This window comes from Lolium rigidum, chromosome 1, assembly GCF_022539505.1.
Source record: "Lolium rigidum isolate FL_2022 chromosome 1, APGP_CSIRO_Lrig_0.1, whole genome shotgun sequence".
Classification (NCBI taxonomy): domain Eukaryota; kingdom Viridiplantae; phylum Streptophyta; class Magnoliopsida; order Poales; family Poaceae; genus Lolium; species Lolium rigidum.
The window spans coordinates 139,335,117-139,351,039 of record NC_061508.1 but is presented as its reverse complement, the minus strand read 5'-3'; the positions used below and the strand labels follow the sequence as shown (position 1 = coordinate 139,351,039).

At 41.2% G+C, this 15,923-nt stretch overlaps 1 protein-coding gene and 1 long non-coding RNA gene across 18 annotated transcripts; one reads left to right on the top strand and one right to left on the bottom strand.

Annotated features, from left to right (window-relative positions):
* Nucleotides 1-216: 216 nt before the first annotated feature.
* LOC124678686 lies at nt 217-3,297 on the bottom strand. Of its 17 annotated transcripts, none has more exons than XM_047214639.1 (6): nt 3,073-3,297; nt 2,928-2,970; nt 2,275-2,793; nt 2,154-2,192; nt 1,359-1,411; nt 217-444 (listed from the first exon to the last, which is right to left on the bottom strand). In XM_047214639.1, the coding sequence occupies exons 3-6, from the start codon at nt 2,704-2,706 to the stop codon at nt 315-317; spliced, it is 654 nt and encodes a 217-aa protein (XP_047070595.1). In that variant the 5' UTR covers nt 2,707-2,793; nt 2,928-2,970; nt 3,073-3,297; the 3' UTR covers nt 217-314. The 17 variants fall into 17 exon arrangements, 3 of the variants coding, with proteins under 3 accessions (XP_047070595.1, XP_047070537.1, XP_047070660.1); XM_047214581.1 differs by having other exon boundaries at nt 2,275-2,767; XR_006994810.1 differs by lacking the exon at nt 2,154-2,192 and having other exon boundaries at nt 1,354-1,420; nt 2,275-2,767.
* A 2,005-nt stretch (nt 3,298-5,302) lies between these two features.
* On the top strand, nt 5,303-7,047 carry LOC124682464. Its single transcript, XR_006996292.1, has 3 exons — nt 5,303-5,440; nt 5,607-5,691; nt 6,934-7,047. It is a non-coding gene; the product is annotated as an uncharacterized LOC124682464 (long non-coding RNA).
* The last annotated feature ends 8,876 nt before the right edge of the window (nt 7,048-15,923 follow it).

The following is a 15,923-nucleotide window of genomic DNA, read 5'->3' as shown; positions in this document are numbered from 1 at the left end:
TCAAACGACCAACTCCCATTTCTACCCTACTAGTTGAATGCCCGTGCGTTGCTACGGTTCTCTTTTTTTCTCATTATTTATAAGTATAAGGCACGTGAAAATTCCGCTGGTGTGAAGGATATGCAAGGGCAGAATTCTTTTCCATCAACACCCATATTTATAAGTCTAACAAAAATATCCGAAAACTAATGTAATACAGTAGTATAGTAAATGATGTAACATATAAGTATGCAAAATTTTAATACGAAATTCTCGGGTACACAAATTCTCGGCCCCAGTTCTAGTAAAGACACCAAAATGAGTCTATAGTTGTATTAAAGATGCATTGCATACAACGAATAAAAGGTGTAACTTGGAATATGGAATGAGAGGTTATTGAACGAGGTGTGCTCTCGTATTTCTCTGTCATGATCGGGCTCCTTTGCCCTTCCTGCTGCCAACACCCTAAAATGAAAAATTATTTTAGAAAACAAATTAATAAAGTCGACTCTAATCTGCGTATTGTGCTTGCTCAACCCCCTACTAATCCCTCACGAACGCTTCCCTCTAGTCATATAGCCTCAGTTGCCAATCGTAGTTGTGGTTCAATAGGAGAAATGCGTGACCAAGACCACTTCTTTATAATGAAAATGCAAATAATTTTAAAAGTACATAAAGAGCATTTTCTGAATTTACTACTGCAAGTATTGTGTTTAGTTGGTCTTGCACTCAAATACCGACTTCTAGGAGCTACTATACACCAATAATCATTTAAATTGTAACAAAAACAAATAGTGGATCATTCTTACAGCTGAAGCTAAGGAGGCATCAAGATCCGTATTATATAAGACTACCATTCCTAATCAACCACACATGTATACTATGAAACCAAATTAACAGCGAGAACAATGATACCAAATTCAAACAAACTTGTGCGTAGATCAGTAATATCAACCATGCTAAATTTCTCAAATGAATGTAGTCCCTATATGAAATGATTGCATTTGCGTGCAGCCTAGATGGAGCCAATCAGCAAAGAGGACAAATTAATTGATGCCTTGGAGGAAAAAAGTTGTATGTCTTTCCGTCTGAATGATAGTACTTACGGAATCAAAGTATTCAAACAATATTTCTGTTATCATTATCTAGGCCCTCTGTAAAATGGAACTTCAGTATTTTCCAATAGAATTTCAGAGCAAAGGCGTCTACAAGAGCAGAACAATTCAAAACAACACATTCAACTCTTTATTCCATTTATCTGGACAACTAAAAAAAGTCTTAAATCAACTGTCATGATTATGAACTAAATGTTGATCAGATAAGTTCATCGACAGACATATGAAAAGTACATGGTACAGAAGTATACAATATTACCTCACCGTTTGATGTCAGAACATCTTGCCCGATCCATTACCAGTCCCTTCATGTCAACCTAAGTCACCTACTCAAAGTCAGTATCATATACATTTTCTTTACTCGGGATCTGCATGAACAAACCATTGATAGTGCATGTGTTTTAGATGGTGTTACTGAAGGAGACAACTATATTTCCCAAACTCATGTTGGTAAAGACATTGACCATCATTTGTATAAAGGCCACAGGCAGGATCCTTGCGTGTTGCATCGTCGGCCATTAAAAGTGAAATCCGTTAATTGATGACAACGTCGTCGCTGTGGCCGCCATCGTACTTCTCATTGAAGTGCCATTAATCTAAGGAGAGGGGAAGCAGCTTGACCGCTAGCCTCAAGAAGCATACATGAAAAGGAGACTGTGCCATGGGATTGATTTTCATTTGAGCCGATATTTCAAACGATACCATGAACACTTATGGCATCGCGCGGCTCATGCACACAACCACACACGCCACACATGACTCTGAGCGTACGACGATCATCGCCCAACTCTAAGCCATAGTTGTCTCCGTGATATGCAAGTGCAACTGTTCTACTTCCAATAGAAGAATTCCGTGAAAAATAAATAGACGTACTTAAATAAAATAGTGGCACTGAAAAACTAAATTTGAGAAAAGTAAGGAAAAGGGGATAACAAACAAACAAAAAACCATATGAATGTGAAGACTGCACTATAATATCAATGATCGCATCATAAATTTCTGCCATAATGGCAGAGTGTTTTAGCATGATCAATTTGGCATAGGCATTCTTTCAAATACCTTGTATGCAGAAGGATTGCCGATGGCTGGGACATACACCTATACACCTCTTCCCAGTAAGTAGTCAAAATCATGATTATTCAGAAAAATCTGAACAAAAGCAAACAATTATTAAGCTTACCTCATCACAAGTGGTAGAGGAGATCTGAGATGGCTGGTAGGGAGATGCATGTGAGCACGGGAGAGGAGATAAAAGTGAGATCGATGGCTTCACAATTGCTCTATCCACGAACGAGCGTGTACAATGGATGTACAAGAGGATCCAACCGCTGACAAGAATGACATGCAGTGGCGGCAGCCGCACGTGCATGGCAAGGTGCTCGAGCTGCTGCACCCGGTGGGGGTAGAGGTGGGTCGACCCCACCACCGCCGGGCCAGCGGCTTCCCCAAGAGGTGGCACGTACACCAACTTGATCCTCGCAATGAGAAGCTGGTCGAGGTGCTCGCCGTCAGTGGCGACGACGCCATCGTAGAGGACCCGCACACAGAGAGGCGGATGCAGGGGATGGGCGGCGCGGTCGAACAGGTCCGGATCGGCGAGCAGCAGGAGCATGGTGAACTTCCCCAGACGAGCGTGTTGGTCAATCAAGATTGGCGGACCCAGGAATTGAGGTCTGTCGGGGCGAACATTTTAATAGAACTTTTTTTAAAATCAGAAATGCAAGTGTACGTAACAAAAATGAATGGTTCTCGGAAAGATCAGTTTTCAATATGGATACGATTACTCCTACTAAGAGCATGAAAAAACATAAAAGAGATTTAGAAACTACTAACATGTACTCCAGCTGATTAAACACTCATTGGCTCCAAGCAAGACCTACAACATGTCAACCAAACAAATTATGTATCTAAATCTCAGCACAAGTGTGAAAACAATTGTAGCTGCTTACAATCAAACAATATACCCTTCTCAGTTCACCTCTAATTTCTGCGGTAGCATAGTCTCCAATTTGTATGCAGATACCCAGATCGGAAATCACATCATCTAGAATGCAGTTGTTGCTTAAGGCCTGGCGGCCGGCAGCCTCCACATCAGAGTCCATCGGCGGCGGCGAATAGATCAGGAGCTCAGGTGCTTAGATGCTGAAGGCCTGGCGGCGGCCGGCGGCGCGTGTGTGCAGCGGGGCAGATCGGCCGTCGCGAGAGAGCAGAGATTGAAAATTTGGAACGACCTGAACACGTGGGGATTTTTATGGAACGATGGAGGCAGCTCGATGCGTGTGTGGTGTGTTTGGACAGCAAAAACGAGAACGGGCCTTTCATTTCTCACTTAAGCCCAACTACCCAACTATGTAGGCCCAATATCTTTCTTCCCTGCCCGCACCCGCATGTACGCGTACCCTTCGACGAGAAAAACAGAGCAACAGTTCGTCAATGGCGGACGCCGTAGATACAGAGCTAAGGTGCCCTTCTCCGCGCCGCGAGACCCTGGGAGGCCGCCCCTGCTCGCTCCCTGATAGGTCCGCCACTTCAAGATCCTGGTTTGCATTGTATTTGGTAGTCTGTCCTTGTTTCCTTCTGGACGTGATTGCGCCTGATGTCTTTCCTTGATTGACGTCATATATGTTTCCTTGATTGAATCGTGATTTGCATTATATTTGGAAGATCGATGATGCGCTGGTTTTATTTCCTTATGAATCATGATTTGCAATAAATGTGTGATTGACGGTGGACGTGACTTCATGGCGATTTTGAGATGATGGATGGCTTGGATCTTTCTAATGTTTGATGTCAAAGTGACACCATCCCCAACTCCAATATAATAGTAAAGACTTAAAAAGAATGAATAGGTTCCGTATTCTGCCAGCAACCACTACGACCAACTTTCGTCGTCCTTCGTCGCGCGTGGCTTCCGCACAAATGGGCCAAGCCCAACTAATCCGTTTCTAAGCACCACTACCTCGCTTCCTTTTAGGGTTTGGCCCACGTCGACTACCACCTGTTCGCCGCCGCTCGCTAGGACCTCGCCCGCTGCTCCTCTACCTGCCCCGCCTCTGCTCGAGCTCGGCCAGGACAGGAGATCGTCTCCTCTGATCCTCTCCAACGAAGAGACGACCCGAAGGACCCGCGTCCCCGCCCCATCGTCCTCCTTCGTGCTGCCACGTTCTAGCATCACCTACACCGTTGCCTCCGCCCGATAGACACCGCCGCCGCCACCCGTCAGACCACGAGGCCTCCAGCGTCGACTTCCTCGGCTCGTTCCTACAGTAGCGCGGAGAAGGAGGCCGGCCCTCCCTTTCTCGTGCAGCCGCGGGTCGCGGAGGACAGGGGCCAGGTCGGGGCGGCGTCGGTCGCTTGAGCTCCCTGCGTTGGATCCGCCGATGCACGCGATGGAGAAGAAAGCTAGGGCGGCCACGAATCGAGCGGCTGCGTGGGCGTGGCCCATGCCGCCCTCGCACCCGTTTGGGAACGCGGAGCGTGGCGTGGGACGGGGCGAACGTCGGCCTCGAGCCGGCGGCGGACGGCTACAACGGGTGTGGCGGCAAAGACGAGCACGGTTTGCCGGTGGCGCGCATGGTACGCGGCGTGTACGCGCTGGAGCAGCTAGGTCAGCACCGATCTCAACATCATCCTTTCGCCGACGCCGATTCCCCGACCCGTACACGATCAGCAGCACCTCCACGGTGCCCCGCACGGACCACACAGCGGCGAGGATACATACCCATGCTGGAGCCCAACGAGGCACGGCCCACACATACTCTTCTTTATGTTCTGTCCTGCTCTGCCCTGCCTGCATCCTGTTCAGTTGCCTGCAGGTGTTCGCTAAAATGGTTTAGCTCTTTCTCTGAAGCATCGAGCCTTCACTCAACAGGACTTCTTCAGGACACAAGGGCACCATCAGAACATTAAATGTCCAGGTATGGTCTACTGTCTACTTATAATCACAATGAAATCAGCCTGCACTTGGCCCATTTAACATTGCAATCTCTTCTTTATCAGTGGATGACGGCAGGCCGCGACATCGAGCAATCGAAGATGCCGGCGTGAAGAAGAGCCTGCAGCTCTGGATCAACCTTGCCTGCAATGGGCAAGTTGTATGTTTCCTATGAACTCAACATCTTCTTGAACAGCTTCATTAGTACATGGCAATGAACAACCACTCAATATTTTTGCTTCTGGAAATGATTATGAATGCCAAGATCCAACCAACGTATCATGAGTAGTAGAGCAAGGATATAAGCCAGGCCTCGAAGGACGGTGTTGGAGTCCGCATCATTGTTGGCGATACCATCAGGGTGCGGTGTTGGAGGCCGCGGAGACGGTGAATGGATGCTATGCTGCTTCAGGTTTGTGCTCTTTTCATACTTGGTAAGATGGCAACCATATAAAACCAAGAAGAAATTTTATGGTGCAATTTTGTGTATCCTTCATTCTCAAAGTGTATCAGCTTAAGCACTTACTATTGTTTACTGAAAATCTGCTGAGATAAGTCCTAATTGTTATTCATGTCAGTGTCATCCTGTGTCGAAAAAGCATCCAAGAAAGAGAGGCGTTGTGGAGAGGAGCGAAAAAGAACGACAGGGATAAGAAACAGCGGGTAATTTTTCGACACCAATCTCTGTTTTTCAATTTGATAGTAGTATTTTATATATTTCATTTATTTTCTTGACTATTCCCCTGCGCCTGTTTGGTCTTAATTTTGATTTATATTATTTTTGACACTTACCAACTTTTACTGTAGTTTATATCCTTCCAGACCATAGAGTGATTGTTGTAACCATCTTAGACTCTCAGTAGCTCATTCTCAGACAATAACTTTTCCTTTAGTTTACAAGCAACGGTAGTTTGATTATTTCCATATGAAATAACTGAAGGTTAGGAGCATATTTAAGTATGATCATCATCGAACAAACCACAAGTCAGGAGACAAGATGGAGACTGGAGAATGATAAAACAGAAGTTTTGATGGCACTCCAAGTGTGTCAGACAACCCCTCGTCAAGAGCTCCATTCCCACCCTGCCATGGAGGCCGGACTGGAATTAGCCTGATGAGTCCACTAGGTACACCCAATTTGATAGTCCAGTTTCTGTACATAGTGCTCCAGTTCATGCTGTCTGTGTACCTACTGTTGATATTGAACATATTTCGTTTTTGTGATTAATTGTCTCATGTAGATGCTCAGCAAAAATGCGGGGAACATGTTCGTGGATGCCTATTCTAAGTGGAACCCAGAAGGACAAAAACCTATTACGTGTTATCATCCTTCCTGATGACCACACTATCTAGAATCTTTTGGGCTACAAGCACTATTTTGCACTCAGCACCGTCTACACTATTAGATACTCTGCAATATTCTATGCAACCTGTCTACATCGTTGCAACCTTATAAATGTTCTAATATATCTGAAATATGAAAGTTCGAACCACCAGAGCATTGTATATGCTACTACCGAATCTGTTGATGGTCTTTTGTTTGGTCAAGCCACCAGTTATTCCTGCGTCATATCATTGTTATCATTTTGAGCATATCCTTGCTGGGAGGTGGGTCAGATTTCTCACGCTTGTAGATTTTTTCAGCTGTACTTATGCAAAAGAGAGGCCACCCCTGATTATATTTAGTGGGGTAGTACTGTATAGCTAGACACTAATGGGCGTGTATAATATATTTCCCTGTCTACTATGCACTGCCTTTTCCAGTGTTACTTCTGAAATTTTATGCTGTGAGTTGTTGCTGTACTGAAAATTGTAAAAATGTTTTGCAATTCCAGTGTTACTTCTAAAATTGTTTACCTTTTGGAAGCCTTAAATTACATAAGCCTTTTCCTGTACTTTTCTCAGGGTTCATCGGAGATGGACTTCTTCAGGATGCTAACACATACAAAATTTAGGAAGTCATCAACAAAGGGAAGTTATAGTGCCGTTTGTTCAGATATTGACAAATATACTAGCGACACTGTTGCAATCAAGAAAATGCACAATATCTGTGAGACTTATTTGATGCTGCCTGGATCCTCGGTGAGATTATATTACTATGGCTATTTAGACATCCTGATATAATTTGGATCATCTATATATAATGCTACCTCCATAACTCCATAAAGGAGGTACTTGAAAGGATATTTATGTTTTCTTTGAGCCGATGGATACAGACCCACCAATGCAACGTCAATCTGACATTACCACAGAGGACCATCAATTCTTTCTCTACCAGATCCTTCGCGCTCTAGAATATGTTTATAATGGTATGCTACTTTTCTTTTTTCCAATTGAAATCTGAGTTAGTGTATGATTTTCCATTATTGTGTTATAATCTTTCTTAAGTACCCGGAGTTAGTTATTTGTTAATAATCTAACCACTATTGATGCCTTGTTGCGTTCCATTGGGTGCGTGCATAATGTATAGTACTCTGCTCACACATAAGTTTCAGAGTAGTATCAGGTGCTAACTCGATAACCAAGGCCACCATATTTATTGAAAATTGTCCTTTGTCCTCCATGAATAATGTATCTGTGTTAATAGTTTTTGCTGGCTATTGAGTTCCATCAGACATGAAGCACAGTTGGTTCTCCGGGTGCAAGAACTTTTGTAGTTTGTATTTTCCTTTTTACCAAGAGTCTATGATGCCATGTTCTGCAATTTGTTTTTTCCGACCAATAAATAGCACATATTTGCACGGTTAAAATATTTTCTTCGGTGATCTCATGGCACTACAAATTCGTTTTATTCACTACAAGTTTGATGATCTGGGGTGATAATAGAATAATAATTACGGAGACTTCCCTTTGACTTTGTTGCTAATACTTAAGTTGCAATGTTTAGGACGACTACAGTTCATGTTGTTTCTAAAAATTATTGGGGAAAGTACTGGTAGTTCATATTGTTTGGGGACCAAAGTTCACCATTCAATTGTTGCCGTTCCATTTTTATTAGAAATTGGCATGTGAGTTTTGAAGTAAAGTGATTCTCAAGTCTTTTGCGCTGTTCATGTTCTTGTCTAAATCATTGTAACACGATCAGTGCTTCCAAAAGATAACACATTCATTGTCAAATAATCTTTTTGGGAACCATTGGTTATTTACCCTCAATCCTGAAAAGATATGAGTTATCTTGTTATTTTGCAGTCTTGCAGGCAAGTCAAGTTTATGCACCTCTTTATTTTTAATCCCACTCCGTACGTTGTTTGTCTTCCGTGAAATGGAAGTTGCATCTCTGCTGGTAAGACATCAAATAACTATTCAAATCAATTGCCATCTGTTTAGAAAACTAATGTCATGGCTGTGCAAATTATAGAAGGAAGAAGCTATATAATCCGTCTAATATTGTCAGGATTAATTGTGTGAAATGCAGGAACAAGATGATTGTTATGTTTCTTCGTAGCTGGGAGTGTGATCTTTATTTCTTCGTGATATCACAGTTTGATTTATTGATTGTAGTTGGTCAAGCGTTGATATTGGTCAGACCATTCAGTTGGTGTCTATGTAATGGCGAAACGACAATAGAGGTGAAGCTGAGCTAAGTAGCTGTTGGTAAAGGAGAAGGATGATTATGTGTGTAAGAGAGAGATACTGTGTGATGGCGTACCAACAGTAGAGGTGAAGCTAAGCTAAGTAGCTGGTGGTAAATGAGAAGGATGATTATGTGAGTAAGAGAGAGAAAGGAAGTCCCTTTGTGTTATTTCCTCCACACAATACAGAACAGCTTGCATTGAATGCATGCAGAGTAATCTCCACCACACAAATAAAGGGAGCAGACCAGCCTTGGTTGAGTTAAGAGTTTCCGGAGACGGCGCTCTTTCAAGCGATTGCATCTCGAATGGGGAGACCCAAATCGGACACGTAGGCCGTCCTCGGGATCTTTGGTGACTGGAGTCCACAACTAGGGATAATAAGATACCAGGGGCATACCTCCAGCGGCGAGGATTCAGGGGAGGGGGCGGTCGTCTCGCCAGCGTCGGGGAGGGAGCAGAATTCACTGCAGCAGCAGGGAAGGGGAAAAATTCGCGGCAGCGGTGGGAGGCAGTGGAGGAGCAGATCTTCTCGCTAGCGGTGGGGATGCAGATAAGGGGCAACCATCGCCACCAGCGACAGGAAGGCAATGGAGGGGATGGTCGACGTGCCTCGACGAGGGAAAGAAAAGACAGTGGCGGAAGTTGAGAGTGTGATGTGTCTGGTTCGTGCTGATTTTCTTTTCTTTCCGTAATCCATAGTAGGGCATACACCTCTCGTTTATTTTCTTCTCTACAGTGTGGCAATGAAGTGAGCTACTTCATCAATTTATATACTTATCAGTAGGCAATGAGATAAATTTTATACACTTATTTGTGGTCCAGCTAGCATTAGAATTATACAGTATGCTTGCTTTTAAATTTAAAATCTTCTAATACCTTTTTCATGACTATTTTTAATTGATTATTTTGAAAAAAATCATCATTTTCTCAACAAATTGCATCATACAAATTCCGTAATGACTCTGTGGTGTGTGGATGTTAAACTTGACAAAATATAGGACGAGAGATACTTTCTTAACAGTATTTTTGAACATGTATTTACTTAGGTAATAGGATACTTATTCCGTACGAAATTATGATTGTAAAAAACAACTCAACCTACTATTAATTAATACTCCCCTGATCTAAATTAATTGACTTTATTTCATTTAAGTGGAGTCAATTAATTTGGATCACATGGAGTACTCCCTCCGATCCGGTATTTTGGCTTATTAGGAATAGCACCGCGACCAAGGTGTAAAACTATTGGCCAAGTTGAGTCTCGTTTTTCCATATAACTCCACCAATCAGCATACCATTTTGATTTTTTCATTAAGTATTGCTATTAAGGTGGGCAAGTGAACCATCATTTTGGTGGGCAAGTGAACCTCATGCAAAGAAACCGTTTCACACAACCTAGAAAAAAGGAGAGAGAAGCATGCGATGTGGCTAGAAGTAAATCTAGGAGGCAATTAATTAGAAAATTAAATGAAAGTAGGCCTTATTTCTTAGGTGTTTTGGAACAAATAGTTTTTCACAGGAAGCCCATAGTACCAGACCGGAGGGAGTACTATTTGTCAAATTCATATGACAAATATTTCAAGATAATGTTTATTTCATTCAAGCTAAAATAGAGTGAAACATGAAAGTAATTACTTAACTAAAATTTGAACATAGATGTCGCTTGTTTGTGGATGGTGCGATTGCACGCACACGCTTACACCATTAGGCCATATAACTTATTTAAGTAGCTAATTAAACCACACATAGGTAAAAGGTAAACAAAGCAATTTGATTGAAGACAAGTAGGATTCCAAAGACACATGTTATTATATTTATAAATATTAAAGTATTGTTTGTACTAATCAGAAAAGAAGTATTTCTTCAGTTATGACGGTCCAAAATACAGATGTGGAACTTACCGCCGAAGAGTAACAAGAAGAGATAGAACTTGAAATCATGCAGATGCACAACAATGATATCTTTTATTGTGTTCGGTATTATCATTCTGTAGCATATTATGATATTCCTGATTTGTTTGAATTTTTATAGTGAGTTGTGAATTATATATGTGCACTGAGAAATAAAATTTAAAAACCCGTTGCAACGCACGGGCATTTGTACTAGTAATAGTAAAGATAAGTATTCTTTACCTCCCCTTGTGTCGAATCAATAAATTTGGGTTTTACTTCCCTCGAAGGTTGTTGCGATCCTCTATACTTGTGGGTCACCTAGACTATTTTATGGCGCCGTTGCCGGGGAGGCATAGCTCTACTCATAATTTCACCTGGGAAGTACACTTTACTTGTCTCTCTGTTATTATTTTATTTTGTCTTGTCTAGTTTATTTGTGCTTAGTTTATTTCTGTTTAGTTGTGTTTTGTTTAGTTTACTTTTATCTAGTTTATTTCTGTCTTGTTTTATTTTTCTTATATACCCAAAAGTCCATAAAAATTTGAAAAATCGAAAATCTAAAAACTGTCGTTATGGAAGAACATGCTAGACCCTCTATGGAATCATTTATAAAGTATAGAGAATCATATAAGGGTAAAGTCATGAGAGTCGTGTTAAAAAAGTTGAATCTAATTGCTAAAATTTTGCTTAAACGCCATGATATAAATTGTTGCTCTGAACAGGATACTAAACATCTTAAATTCCAATGTGGCTTTAGTAAAGAAGTTTTAATTGTGAACTATCATTGAAATAACTATATTCATCTTGGGTTTTAAGAAGTAGAACAATTTTTCTTATTTATGGGAGCTTCTGAAATAGAATCCTTCATGTCTAAAAATTATGAAACATGTGTTGCTTGTAAAGACCTTAAAGAATATGTCTCTTCTATCCTTGATTATTGCATAGAAAATTTCATCAATAATTGTTATATCATTGATTATAAAGAGAGACTCAGTAATGCACAAGAATGTATCCACAATTTGCAGGAACCTGTGGAAGAAGAAATGCCTGAACCTGAAAGCTCATTAGATGAAAAAGAGGAGGAGAGTGATGAAAAAAAGGAGGACGAATGGATTAGTGCCTAACTTCAAAATGCATGGTACTAAAGAGTTTTGCTTAAAAAATGTTTATGATAAAGCTCTACATGATGGTCCTATATTGGTTCATAATATTAATTCTACTACTAATGAAAATGAGATTGGAGGGGTCTTGACTTTATCTTGGAGTCCCATACCTCTTGAGAATGATCAATCATCCTGTTATAAAATTGTTAAAAGTGGATTTGAATGTTTTAATCGCACTATTTTTGAGCTTGATAAAAATTATGTGTTTGTAGATCATGAAAAGCATGCTTTATGTGATAGTTATATTTTTGAGTTTATTCATGAGACCACCGAAAATTATTATGAGAGAGGAAAGTATGGTTGTAGAAGTTTTCATGGTACTAAAAGTCTAAAACACCTCTCTATATGCTCAAAGTTTTGAAGTTACTCCTGTTTATCTTCCTATGCTTGTCACTTTGTTCTTTGTGAATTTATTTATGTACAAGATTCCTATACATAGGAAGTGGATTAGACTTAAATGTGTTTCATTTGCTCCTTGATGCTCTCTTTTGCTTCGATTCATATTTCTTATGTGAGCATCTTCTCAAATTACTGAGCCTAGCTAAAGAAAAGCGCTTATGGGAGACAACCTATTATTTTATTTCTGTAATTTTTATTTTATGTTGAGTCTTGGAAGTTGTTACCTATGTAATAACCTCTCCTTATCATTTTTATTTCATTTGTGTTCCAAGAATAGCCTCTAATAGGAAGAAAGTAAGATTTCGGGAAGTTGCTATCCTGAAAACAGATTATGTGTCATCACCATACAAATTCATAAAAGTATCTGGAGCGGAATTTTGGGCTACCATTTTTTATGAATATGCCCCAGGTTATTATCTAACTTTCATTAGTTGATCACTTTTTGATATGAGCAACATAAGATTTTCTAAAAAATTGATCTTTACCTGCTGTTCCGCTTTGACAGATTTCTATCACCATTTGCAGCTTGATCTCTTTCTTATTTTTTGAGTTCTTTTGAAAGAAGGAGATTTTCAAAGAAATTGCTACAGTAGCTAAATGTTTTAATATATGTTTGATTTATATTAGAACTGAACCAAGTGGATTTGTTATTTTAATTGCACTAATGTTGCTAATGAGAATTGTGTGAAGTTTTGTATGAAGGAAGTTTTCAAGTGTAGGGAAAGAAGAATGATGTAATGAGATGAAGGATGGAAAAAATCTCAAGCTTGGGATGCCCATGTCACCCCAAGAAATATCCAATAGGTACATGCATCAAAGCTTGGGGATGCTCAAGGCATCCCCTTCTTCATCGACAAAGTATCAGGTCATCTTTCAATACGCTATATTTTTATTACTTCATATGCTATGTGTTGTTCTTGGAGCGTCTTTGTTTGTATTTTTAGTTTTATTTTATTTTATTTGCTGTAGCATATGGTTGGATCACAACATATTTGTTTTGGAGAGAGACACGCTCCATTTTCATTGCATAGAACACTCTAGTTTTCACTCTTATTATTCTGTGGGTGTTCTAGTTTGCTAGTACTGCGTTTAGCTCTTGTTCTTTCACTCGAATTATGTTCAGAGCTCGTTAGTATTCTTTATTATGTATAATTAGCTCTCTGGTCCATATTGATTTTTATCTATGAAGTGATGCAAAAAGAAGCTTGTCTAGACTGTGACATAGACTTTGGCATGTCATGTTGGATGTTATTCTTATCATATGCTTAGTAGTTATTGTTGTAGCATGACTTGTCTCAAATATCTGAGAGTGCTTAATGAGCCATTAAAACAATCATGTGTTGTTTCCATCATACAAACACATAGTATTGTGGTATTCTCCTTTAATGTTGTTATTGGGTCGACTTGGCACATGCTTACACCATGTTATGACTACAAACCAGTCACCTAAATCCTCTATGATCATTTAGTTTTTGACTTGTAATATCACTTTATGCTTTGATTAATAATGTTTTATCGCTATGTATGATTATGGCCATTATTGCTCTCTTAGTTGGTCACTCCCAGTCTTTTGCTAGCCTTCGCCTGTACTGAGTATGAGCTCTACTCGTGCATCCAACCATCAAAAACCAAAGTTTGCCAATTGTGTCCACCATAACTATCTATATGTGGTATTTCACCGCCACTCCAAAGTGAATTGCTTGTGTGCTACCTTTAAACCTTCAAAATTGCTACATGTTTTGCGTTTTGTTTTAGCTCATGAGGAAGAATTGAATGGTTTATTGTATTTTCATGACTTCACACCTCGACTAATGAATAATGTGCTAAGTTCCTTAATATTGCAAAAAGAGCAAGGCAACCGGGTGCCCATCACAAATAAAATATAAAATAAACAAATAATGCTCCGCACATTATGTACTGGAGAGATACTAAATAATGGTGTGTGATACGTCCAATTTGCATCACTATTTTATATCATAATTTGCTGTTATTCATTGATATATTTCATATTTGGAGATAATACTTATGTTATTTCATCTATTTTGCATGTTTCATGATTATTGGAGGATCGCGCACCGGAGTCAGGATTCTGCTGGAAAAAGCGCCGTCAGGAAGATCAACAGTTGACGGAAATTATATGAAAAATCCTATTTTTCCAGAAGAGGAAGGGAGCCAGAAGGGGGAGCCGAGGGGACCCGAGGTGGGCCCACCCCATAGGTCGGCGCGACCCAAGGCCTGGCCGCGCCGCCCTGTGAGGAGGGGGCCCACAGCCCCCTCTCGCCTCCTTTTCTTCGCGTACACCTTCATCTCGAAAACCTAAGCTCCAGGGGTACATCGCGAAGAGCCACAGCCGCCTCTGCGGGGCGGAGAACACCAGAGAGAAAAGAGCTCTCCGGCAGGCTGAGATCCGCCGGGGAAATTCCCTCCCGGAGGGGGAAATCGACGCCATCGTCACCGTCATCGAGCTGGACATCATCTCCATCACCATCATCATCACCTTCATCATCATCACCGCCGTCTCCACCGCTGCACGCCGTCACCGCTGTAACAATTTGGGTTTGATCTTGATTGTTTGATAGGGGAAACTCTCCCGGTGTTGATTTCTACTTGTTATTGATGCTATTGAGTGAAACCGTTGAACCAAGGTTTATGTTCAGATTGTTATTCACCATCATATCACCTCTGATCATGTTCCATATGATGTCTCGTGAGTAGTTCGTTTAGTTCTTGAGGACATGGGTGAAGTCTAAATGTTAGTAGTGAAGTATGGTTGAGTAATATTCAATGTTATGATAAGTTGTGGTGTTATTCTTCTAGTGGTGTCGTGTGAACGTAGACTACACGACACTTCACCTTTATAGGCCTAGGGGAATGCATATTGTACTCTTTTGCCAATTGCGGGGTTGCCGGAGTGACAGAAACCTGAGCCCCCGTTGGTATATCGATGCAGGAGGGATAGCAGGATCTCAGAGTTTAAGGCTGTGGTTAGATTTATATTAATTACTTTCTTGTAGTTGCGGATGCTTGCAAGGGGTATAATCACAAGTATGTATTAGTCCTAGGAAGGGCGGTACATTAGCATAGGTTCACCCACACAACACTTATCAAAACAATGAAGATTAATTAGTCGTATGTAGCGAAAGCACTAGACTAAAATCCCGTGTGTCCTCGAGAACGTTTGGTTATTATAAGTAAACAAACCGGCTTGTCCTTTGTGCTAAAAAGGATTGGGCCACTCGCTGCAATTGTTACTCTCGCACCTTACTTACTCGTACTTTATTCATCTGTTACATCAAAACCCCCGAATACTTGTACGTGAGCATTTACAGTGAATCCTTCATCGAAATTGCTTGTCAACACCTTCTGCTCCTCGTTGGGATCGACATTCTTACTTATCGAAGATACTACGATACACCCCCTATACTTGTGGGTCATCAGTGTGCAATGGAGAACTACATGGGAGCTGCTCTTGAGGTCATGATACGTCCAAAACGTATCTACTTTCCCGAACACTTTTGCTATTGTTTTGCCTCTAATTTGTGTATTTTGGATGCAACTAACACGGACTAACGCTCGTTTTCAGCGAACTGTTCTGTGTCTCGTTTTTGTGCAGAAATCCAACTTTCAGGAAAATCCTCGAATTTATGCGAAGGTCCTATTTTCCCTGAATATTGGCGGAGCCGAAGGGCGAGCTGTGTGGGGCCCGAGGGCCCCACACACTAGGCCGGCGCGGCCCAGGAGGGGCCCGTGCGGCCCTAGTGTGTGGCGGCCTCGGCTGGCCCCCGACGCCCTCTTTCGGACTACTTATTGCCTTCGACCTAAAAACGCACGGGAGGAAGTCGAAGTCGCCAGAAACCCTCCAAACG